The sequence below is a fragment of the Lepidothrix coronata genome, unplaced genomic scaffold, assembly GCF_001604755.1.
Source record: "Lepidothrix coronata isolate B3197 unplaced genomic scaffold, Lepidothrix_coronata-1.0 Scaffold197, whole genome shotgun sequence".
NCBI lineage: Eukaryota > Metazoa > Chordata > Aves > Passeriformes > Pipridae > Lepidothrix > Lepidothrix coronata.
In genome coordinates, this window is record NW_016690377.1 from 1434772 (window position 1) to 1444627 (window position 9856).

General features: G+C 57.7%; 3 protein-coding genes across 3 annotated transcripts in view; 1 reads left to right on the forward strand and 2 right to left on the reverse strand.

Moving 5' to 3' along the window:
- Positions 1–624: 624 nt before the first annotated feature.
- TTI2 (TELO2 interacting protein 2) lies at positions 625–4254 on the forward strand. Its single transcript, XM_017831810.1, has 7 exons — positions 625–1244; positions 1535–1721; positions 2300–2392; positions 2740–2933; positions 3114–3257; positions 3718–3880; positions 4114–4254. Exons 1-7 carry the CDS (start codon positions 625–627, stop codon positions 4192–4194), a joined length of 1482 nt encoding a protein of 493 aa, XP_017687299.1. The 3' UTR covers positions 4195–4254.
- MAK16 (MAK16 homolog) lies at positions 4214–7589 on the reverse strand. Its single transcript, XM_017831941.1, has 10 exons — positions 7446–7589; positions 7070–7119; positions 6767–6876; positions 6399–6463; positions 5882–6033; positions 5691–5745; positions 5540–5614; positions 5319–5432; positions 5093–5149; positions 4214–4830 (listed from the first exon to the last, which is right to left on the reverse strand). Exons 1-10 carry the CDS (start codon positions 7458–7460, stop codon positions 4642–4644), a joined length of 882 nt encoding a protein of 293 aa, XP_017687430.1. The 5' UTR covers positions 7461–7589; the 3' UTR covers positions 4214–4641.
- A 625-nt stretch (positions 7590–8214) lies between these two features.
- Positions 8215–9856, reverse strand: part of SLC18A1 (solute carrier family 18 member A1) — a gene marked incomplete at its 5' end in the record, with an annotated part of 8239 nt that continues 6597 nt past the window's right edge. Inside the window, 3 exon segments of the mRNA XM_017831811.1 lie at positions 8215–8804; positions 9085–9218; positions 9596–9715. Coding sequence (XP_017687300.1) covers positions 8691–8804; positions 9085–9218; positions 9596–9715 — 368 coding nt within the window.

Consider the following 9856-nt stretch of genomic DNA (forward strand, 5'->3'; position numbering starts at 1 on the left):
CCCCCCGTTTCCTCGTATAACTATTTTTAACATGACAATTGTAAATATGACGTCGCCCGTGACGTCAGGACCCCCCGGCGGTCAGAAGGGACTGTGCGATGTCGTAACTGAGGGCGCACACGTCACGCAGGCGCGTGTCCATCCCATTCATCATGGTCATGAACCGGAAGGATCAATGCACAGTCTTCCCGCGCCCAGACCTACCGCCGCACCACCTCTATCGAAGTCAGGGCGACCCGAGGCAGGGTAATTCTCCCCTCACACTGACACAGCGCACTCCACGCCATCGATTCGTCCCCTCACATCCCCCTGTTTCGCCCTTTTCGCCCCGCACCGCCCCTCCTTCCCCGCATTTTCGCCGCTAATTATCCATGGTAATTTATTCTCGCGGCGCCACGCCCCCCCCGGCGCGCCGGCTTTACGGCAAGCGGGGTGTTTTGCGACAGTTCCAGCCGCTGGTGCGGGAGGCGCGGAGGGGCCTGGGGCTCTCGAAGGGGTTTCGAAGGGGTTTTCGGGGTCTCTGAGGGTCTCTCGGGGGTCTCCGCGCCCCGGGAGGCGCTGCTGCCGGCAGGGATGTGTATTTAGCGCGGTTTTAGGGCGCGGGAGGCGCTGCCGGGTCGCGCCATGGATGCCGGTGGCCTGAGGCCGGAGGGGGGTCCCGGGCAGCCGCCGCCGCCCCCCTCGGTCCCCTCGGCCGAGCAGGTGCTGCTGCAGGCCCGGCTGTCGCTGTCCGATGGCCCCGGAGCCCTCAGGGAGCTGCTGGAGGCGGCGGACCCGCGGTGGCTCCTCCTCGGGCCCGGCAGCCCCGCGGCGCTGGGCGAGCTGGCGGCCGCGCTGGGCGAGTCCGCGGCCCCCCCGGGGCGGGAGCAGGACGGGTCGGAGCCCCCCGGCCGGGACAGGGAGCACGCTGCTGCGGCAGAGAGGGCACAGCAGGTGGGCGCCGTGTTTGCGCTCCTGCTGAAGAAGCTGGAGGATGCCGGGAGGAGCCAGGAATGCCCCGGGGCGCCCGCGGTGGGGCCCGCGCTGCGCCGTGTGCTGGCACACATCTACGTCTTCGCTGTCACGCACCTCGAGGAGCGGCCCTGGACCACCGAGAGGAGCCGGGCGGTGGCCCGGGAGCTGCTGGAGATGCTGGTCCGGGCCGCAGGCTGCGTGTCCGTGGCTGAATTCCTGCGGGGAAAGGATGGGGATGAGGAAGGAAGGTTTGGAGCCGTGATGGGGCTCCTGAAACAGGAGTTAACCAAGTGAGTAGGGAGGGGAGGGAACGAGCTGGGTGACTCTGTGTGGGGAGTGCTGGAAGCCTTTGGGGCACTGAGCTCAGGCGTTACAAACATGAGATATAAAGGGGGTAAATGGAGAATATCTATTAAGTAATAAATAAAACACATGATTAGAGGCCAGGAGCTTTGCAAATGCCCGGTAACGGAAGATGTTGGGGGGGATCAGTCTGGGTTTGCTGTCAGCTGGTCCCAGTGCTCAGGAAAGCAGTGCTCGTTATTCCCAGTGTTCCCTGAGCTGGTGTTTGTGTCTCCAGGGACACCTGGAAGCGCAACCCTGCCACCAAACACGTGTTCTGCTGGACGCTGCCCCACGTCACCCGGCCCTGGCTGGGCCCTCACCTGGAGCGGGTCCTGCCGCCCTCACTGCTCATCTCCGACGACTTCCAGGAGGAGAACAAAGTGCTGGGAGTGCAGTGCCTGCACCACATCGTCCTCAACGTGGTGAGGGAGGGGAGACCTCGAATCCCTCAGAGCCTTGTCCAAACACTCCTTGAGCTCTGGCAGCCTTGGGGCTGTGACCAAACCCTCGGGAGCCTGTTCAGTGCCCCACCACCCTCTGGGGGAAGAATCTTTTCCTGATCTCTAACCTAACCCTGCCCTGACACAGCTCCAGCCGTTCCCTCGGGTAGGTTGGACTCCTGTTAGGATTCCTAACTTCCTGGTTCTGCTGTTAACCAGCAGTTCTGCCCTCTCTTCCACGCTGTCCCCGTGTGGTTAAACCTGTGCAGTTGTTACATCTGTAACACAAAGCAGAGAACCGCTTTGCCACATCTCAACCAGTTCACACCCGAACCCCACAGCAGCAAGTGTTGCCAGTGGAACTGCACAGCAGCAGCTGGGGAGGTGAAATAAGGAGAAGGAAGTGGCTGCTTCTGAGGGTGGCAGCATTTAACCTGCATTACAGCACCTGTGAGCAGAGTTCCTCGTGCCCAGGATGCAGGGATTGGGAGGGCTGTGCTCTTTCCTTAGGCTGTAGCTGGGTGTGGTGCCCAGGACTAACCCCCTGCTCTGTGTTGCAGCCGGGTGCGGATCTGTGCCAGTTCAACAGGGCCCAGGTGGTGTTCCATGCCCTCTACAACCACCTCTACTCCCGAGAGGCTCCTCTCATCCAGGTAGGACACCAGAGCCTGGTTTTCATCTGCCTGTGGAAGTGTTGATCTACCCCACCATAGCTTAGGGCAGGAGGAGGCAGAGCCTGTTCCCTCTCACAGCCCACTCAGGCTGTTACCAGCCACTGCCTGTGGCCTGGAGACAAAGGAACTCCGGGGATTTCAGGAACATACCAGTGCAGAGGGAGGACCATGGCAGGTGACAGCCCTGCTGAGGAGGGCAGGTCACAGGGAATAGGAGTAGCTGGGCCTGTCAGATGAGCAGCAGCAGCTGGGGGTGGTCAGAGGGTTGGTGTTTTGGAGAGAATGTGACCAGGATTGCCCAGCTCCGCTGTCTGTCCCCAAACCAGGCAGTGCTACTGTGCCTGCTGGACCTGCTGCCCATCCTGGAGCGATCCCAGCGGCACCAGGGGCACCAGGGCCAGGTGAGACCCCGCTCCCAGTGCGACGAGGTGCTGCAGCTGGTCCTGACACACATGGAGGGGGAGCACCGGCTGGCGCTGAGGAGGGTCTATGGGGGGATCCTGCCCGCCTTCGTCAGGAGGTGAGAGCTCAGAGCTGTACCTGGGCACCCTGCCCTTGCTGGGGAGGGGAGAGGAACCAGGTCTGCACAGGGGCCCTGCCTGCCTTTGTGAGGAGGGGAGAGCAGTGACCCAACCAGGACAGGCCTTGGCCTGGCTGTCCAAGGGTCTCCTCCCCCCTCAGGCCGTGTCTGTGCCTGCAGACTCGGCATCCTGGTGGTGCGGCACCTGAAGAGGCTGGAACGAGTCATCCTGGGCTACCTGGAGGTCTCTGATGGCCCTGAGGAAGAAGCCAGACTGGGAATACTGGAGACACTGCAGTGCACCATAGAGCACGCCTGGCCCAGGTACCTTGGGGGTGACAGGCACTGTGCCCAGAAAACCTGGCCTGAACACAAACCCTGGCCTGAGTGTTTCCACTTTAAGGGCCAAAGTTACTGCTGCTTGAGGAACAGGCCCTGGAATCCTAAGGATTTGTCCCAGAGAGGAGTCACTGGCATTGCTGCTTGGCTGAAAAATCTGGCCCAAAAATTAAGCCAGGTCCTCGTTTCCATCCAACTTGTGCCTGTTCTGGAAGCATCAGCTTGGCTCTAAGTTAAATCTCTGTGGAGTGAGCCCTGTGCTGTGAATCAGGCTGTGCAGTGACAGCATTCCTGACACTCCATCCCAAGGTTACCTGTGTGTCCAGGTCCGTCCCCTCCTGGCACACTGGCCTTAGGCAGCTCCCAGGAACTGCTCAGCAAAGCTGTGCTTCCCCCTGGCTTGGGCAGGCTTTGGGCTGAGGTGTGGTGCTGTTCTCCCTGGCAGGATGCCCTGCAGGCTCCCCGTGCTCCTCAAAGCCCTGCTGAGGCTGATCTGGGATGTTCACACGGACCCGGGCCCGACGCCGGAGCCCGTCAGAGCCGCCCTGCTCCAAAGGGCCACCCAGTGCCTCATCCTGCTGGATCACTGCTCCAGAGGGCAGGTGAAGGTGAGTCAGGGGCTCAGCACCTGAGGAGGGGCAGTGTGGGGTGTGCAGGTGCCCAGTTCCTTCCTCAAGCATCAATAACTGGTAAGTGACTCCACACCTATCGACAGGTATCGAGCCGTGCTCTGTGCAGCTCTCTCCCAGCAGAGCTGGGGGAGGGTTGGTAACACCATAAAGCCCACTGGGAATCTTTTTCCGGTGCCAAGGCACCAGGAATGACGCTGTTCTTGTTGCAGGTGCTGCTGGAAGGGGTGTACAGCAGCTGTGAGGAGAACCGTGTGCGGGAATGCATCAGGAAGGTGCAGGAGAGCACGTGAGGAGGCTGACAGCACCCCCCCAATTTTGTACAGTAAAACTGGTTTATTTATTTAAAGTTACTGCCTGTCTTGTCCCACCTGTTGGCCCCATACCTGCCATGTCCCCCAAAATACACGTGTGTGCTCCCTGGGCCACGTGTGGCTTCTCCAGCCACGGCCCAAAGCAGCAGTGCCCCCCAGGCCAGGTCCTGTCATGGAGCACAGTCCAAACTGAGCTTTTTATGGCTGTAGAGAAGGTGGGGGACCTTCTTCCTTACACCTGTGCTTCATCCAGTTGTACAAACTTGATGCCATTGCCTGGGGTTGGGACAGAAACCCTGCTTTTCTTAGAGAAAATGTTTCATCTAGAGTATAAAACAAGGAGTTATTGAAGGTCTTGCACGGTGGTGAAAGCTGGTGACAGATCTGGAGTCCTGTCAGTCAGTACAAAATGGGAGCAGGGAGGCCTCAGGCTGCTTTTGTTTTGGTGGTTGGCTCTGTTTCTTCTTCATACTCTATTTCAATGTAGGGACGTTTTCTCCTGGCTGGTCCTTTCAGGGGCGTTTTCCCTTTAGATTTGGAGTGAGAGGCTTTCTTCTCTACTTCTTCCTCCTCTTCCTGCTCCTCTTCACTACTTGTCTCCAACTTATCCATGTCCTGAGAAAGAATTGAGTGACAAGAGTGATGTCAGAGCAAGCTGTGCAACTAAACCTCCCCTTTCTCCAAAATTACCTCGTGTATCCAAGTCCCTTCTATAATCCCTGGCTCCCAGCTGTCTGACCAGAGGAGCTGGGCTGGCGTGGATACACTGCAGTCTGACTGTGCCTTCCACAAATCTGATCTTGCTGGCTCTTACCCACCACCAGAGACACCAAAGGGTGGAGGTGACCAGCCAGTTTAAACCTGGTGCTTCACCTACCTCAAAGTCACTGAGCTCGCTCTCCTCTGCTTCCACAAACTCCCTTGTACCCACATCCTGCAAGAAACAGAGCTGGGACTGAGCACAACAGGGTCACGACTCATGGCAGAAGAGCCACCAAGGCCAAGCTTCCTGAGCTCTCCTGATGTCTTCTTCTCACCCTGCAGTGCCACAGCTCAGCACCGGGGCAGGGTAGGAGTGATGGGGCAGTGGCTGAAAACTTTACCTCATCCTCCTCCTCCTCTTCCTGCTCTGCCTCCGACTCGCTCTCGCTCTCTGCCCCTTGCTGTTGTAGGGCTTTGTCAAAGGCATGGATGGGGAAGTTGTAAATGTCTCCATACTGGAAAAAAAAAGTGCATTTTCTGTAGGTCACAGGAGGAAGGCACACTTGGAAAGCCTGCACACGGGCAGCATCAAAGTAAAGTGTGCTCCCAGGGGGATCCTTACTGTGTCCTGCTTCAGTCTCTCCAGCAGTTCCTTCTCGATGGCATTATCCAGCTGAGCAGCAATCAGGGCTTTTTCCTAAAGGAGAGAGAGAGGAGCAGTCAGGCTGAGGCCCAGGAGCAGTGACCAGAGGGGACAGAAGGAGCGTTGTTACCTCTCGCCTCTTCTCCCGCCTCTCAATCTTCCTGCGCAGCGGGACGAGCTTCCTCCTGCAGGGAACAACAGGCAGTTGGGAATCTGTCACCCTCTGGGGAGCAACAGCCAGCACTTTCCTCACTAGAAACGTGGCTGCAACTTGTGTAAGTGTCCTGGGGGGCACCAGTGCCCACCGGGGGTGTCCCTTACTGTCTCTTGAGGGTCAGCTTGCGGATGCGGATCAGGTACTGCGTGATCTTGGTGAACCTCTGCTTGCACTTGTGCCGGATGAACCGCGGCCAGTAGATGAGGTTCTCGTCGATCTGCTCCAGAGCCTTCTCGTAGTTCTTGTTCAGTAGGACCTGGGAGGGACAGGGGGAGAGTTGAGTTACACAGCAGGGACATCTGGGAGCAGTCACATCGCTCCCAGAATCACTGAGGTTGGAAAAGGCCTCCCAGACCATCGAGTCCAACCTGTGCCCGATCCCCACCTTGGCACTGAGTTGTTCCTTGGACACCTTCAGGGATGGGGACTCCACCACCTCCCTGGGCAGACCCTTCCAGTGTTTAACAACCCTTTCCAGGAAGAAATTCCTCCTGATGTCCAACCTGAACCTCCCCTGGCACAGCTTGAGGCCATGTCCTCTTGTCGTGGGGACACCCTTTCTGCCCCTCAGTAAAGGCCCTCAGAGCCCTCTCCGTGACCCCTCAGCTCCCCTGAGCTCACCCGCTCCCAGAGGCGCCGGGGAAACGCCGCCCGCTCGATCGTCTTCATGTACAGGTAACACCGACCTGGGAACAGGGAACACCATCCCACTGAGCACATCCCAGAGCCAGGGTGCCCTCAGGAAGGTGCCCCTCACCCCCTCCCCGCCCATGGGCTCCCTGCAGCTGCCAGAGCACAAGAACATCCAGGTGGGAAAGACGAGTCCACCCCGTGCCCCATCCCCACCTCGTCACCAGCCCAGAGTGCCGCGTCCAGCCATTCCTTGGACACCTCCAGGGATGGGGACTCCAACACCTCCCTGGGCAGCCCCTTCCAATGCCTGGCCACCCTTTCCACAAGGAAATCCCTCCTGGGAGAGGGGATCCCACCTTTCTCCTCGCGGATGGTGGCGTACTGGCTGTTGGCCAGCGGGCAGGACGAGCGGTTGCACAGCCCCGTCAGGTTGTACTCGTTTCGACAGAAGTTCTGGGTTTTGGTGCTGGAAAAAGGGGTGAGAGGGAATTAATTAAGTAGGGAAGGGCAGGAAGACCCCACTGCCCACCTGCCCCTTGCAGCCTCATGTGTGGCCGTGGTGGCACAGGGGGGACGTGCCAAGGTTTGAGGGGCACCCGAGTGTGTCCCTCCCACAGCCCCCCCGGGCTCAGCCCACCCTGTGCCCCCCAAAAACTCACGTCATCTTGTAGGAGCAGAACTGCCTGTTCCCCAGCATGCTCCAGACAATCTGCGGGGACAAATAGAGGGTCACACACCCCGGCACCCCTCACCTGGCCCCCCGGCCCCCCTCCCGGCTCCAGCATCCCCCGGTGCGGCTCCATCGGGGGGAACCCCACAAACATTGGACACCCCGCTGGCAGGGGAGGGTGCGGAGTCACAGGGGGTGCAGGCACAGCACATCTGCTGCTGCCAAACCCCCATTTGCATCCTCCCCTCTTGCCCATCTGCCACCCCCGGTGTCGGGGACAGGGGACACCCCGCTCCCCCCCCTCCCCGCCGGCCACGTGGGGCGGAGGCGCGGCCGGGCCGAAGCGAAGGGACGGGCGGGCTCACATCGTCCGAGTGCATGGTGGCGGTGGCGGCGACAGCGACGGCGGTGACGGCGAAGCGGCGGCGGCGGCAGTGGCGGTGCCGGGGACGGGGACAGCGGTGCCAGGGACGGGGACAGCGGTGCCGGCCCACACGCTCAGGGCGCCGCCATTACCGGAACGGGAAGTGACGTCAAAAGGGAAGGCGGGCCCCTGTAATGGCGGCGGCCCCTCAGGGGCGGTGATAAAACCAAACCGTGGCACAAACACGGCCCTGAGGGGCCGCGGGGCCGCTGGATGAGCCCTGCCCAGGGTGTTCTCCATGGCAGACCCAGCCGGGCGCTGGGCGCCTCCCGCTCGGCGGTTTTGGAGCCGTGAGGGTGAATGTTTGCGTTGTGGAAGCCCTGAGAGAAAGGGCAGATTCTGGGGGAAAGAGTCCCCTTAGAGCTGCCAAGAATCCCCTCGTCCCCTCAGCTGCAGCACTGGCAGCACCTGAAATATATCTATCTGTATTTCTATCTATGTATCTATCTGTGTGTGTATATATATATGAAATATATCTTTATTTCATGTGTATATATGTGTGTATAGATATGTATCTATGTGTGTGTACATACATAGATATGTGTGTGTACATACATGTGTTTGTATATGTATGGGTGTGTACATACATATATATATGTATATATATAAATAACATTAATCACGAGTGATCTAAGTGGCTTTTTTTGTGGGGGATTCTAAACCTTATTTCCCCCCCCAGTTTCTTAAAGAGTTCTCCAAACAAATGAATTCGTTTAATGTACATCAGGAAGGACACACAGGCAGCTCTGAGCAGCACGGACACAGCACGACACATCAAGCTACAGCAAAAGGAAATGGATGTTTTTTTTAGTGTCTCCAGAGGACCGTGGAGCAGTGACATTACAGTGACATCTTTAGGGGCGGTGGCACAGATGGATTGTGCCCTGTTGTTACAGAACAGCTTCATCCTGGGGTTTAGAGGAGGATCTGGAGAAGAGAAATCTCCCAGAGCTGATTTCATTTTCTTTTTTCCCCCTCCATTTTCTTTCAGGAACAGTCAGTGCTTTAAAGACATTCACAAAGCCCCGGGACAGTGGGAGAGATGTTGATGTTCTCCTCTGGCACGGGCAGGCTGTGCCTGGGACAAAGCTGTTCTCCAGGACAGGCTGATACATCCACTGCTCGTAGAATCTGTGTTTGTAACCGTAATATTGGTTTTAAAGCAGGGCACACATCCTTGCACTGGCTATTCCACATTTTCCTCCTCCACGTCACTGTCCTCCGAGAGAGGGAATTCCCGCAGGGGTTTCTGCCCGGTGTAGCTTTTGGGTTGCATGGGGCACTCCTGGCTCAGGATTGCCTGGGTGGAGGAGAGGAGAAATCCTGCTTTGGTAAAAATTGCGATTAATTTGAACACTTAACAGGAGTTACCAACTTCTGCCCAGGGAATGGAAGTTAAGGGAGAGTTAAGGGAAGGACCCTCTAAACTCACCTGGTTTTATCTGAGATTTTTGTCCCTTTTTGAGGGCAGAGCGGCACCCAAACCAGAAGACGCAATCCCTAGCGAATTTATTCTTACCTCCCCCAGATCCCTGGGTGGTGAACCCCCTCTACTCCAATAAAACCCCCCTAAAACTGACCATCTTCTCCTCCTTGGCGGGGGGGCTGCGCAGGCACCAGCAGAGCGGGGCGTAGGCCAGGTTGGTCACCCCGATGATGACCATCAGCCAGGGGAAGCCGATGGCTCCGACGATCGCCCCAGCCGTGGAGGGACCTGCCAATCGAAACGTTGGAAAGGGATAAAAATCCCGGAGAGCGGGAGGTTTGTCCGCTTTGGAGGGGACCTGTGGTGGACTCGGTGGTTGTGGTGAACGTTGTGTGGAGAAAGGGAGTGATAACCAGAGTGAGGACACCAAGCAGTCCCCCCTGTAAGAGCTCCCTCACTGCTATGAGTGTACTCTAACACGAGATAATCCAAATAAGAATAATTACTATTAACTTACTGTGTTGTTCTAATACTACAAATCAGCGAGTATTTCATATTAAAAAAAAAAAACAACAAAAAAACAACAAAATAATGGCAAAGAATGTTTAAAAAGTTTGGAGGTTTGTTTGTTTTTTTAAAAAAAAAGGGAAAAGAAGAGCAACTACCAACGGCAAAGCCCATGCAAAAGGCCACGTCAGCGATGGCGTAGACGGTGCCGTAGACGGAGGTGTGGCGCAGGTCCACCAGGTAACCCATGATGGGCATCATGGAGGAGTCCACCATTCCTGCCCGGAGCAAGGAGGGGCTGGTCAGGCACTGCTGCTCCTGGGGAGAGAGCCTTGGAGCAGCCTGAGCACCCCCAGCTTACCTATGGCAAAGCCCAACTTACCTATGGCAAAGCCCAACTTACCTATGGCAAAGCCCAA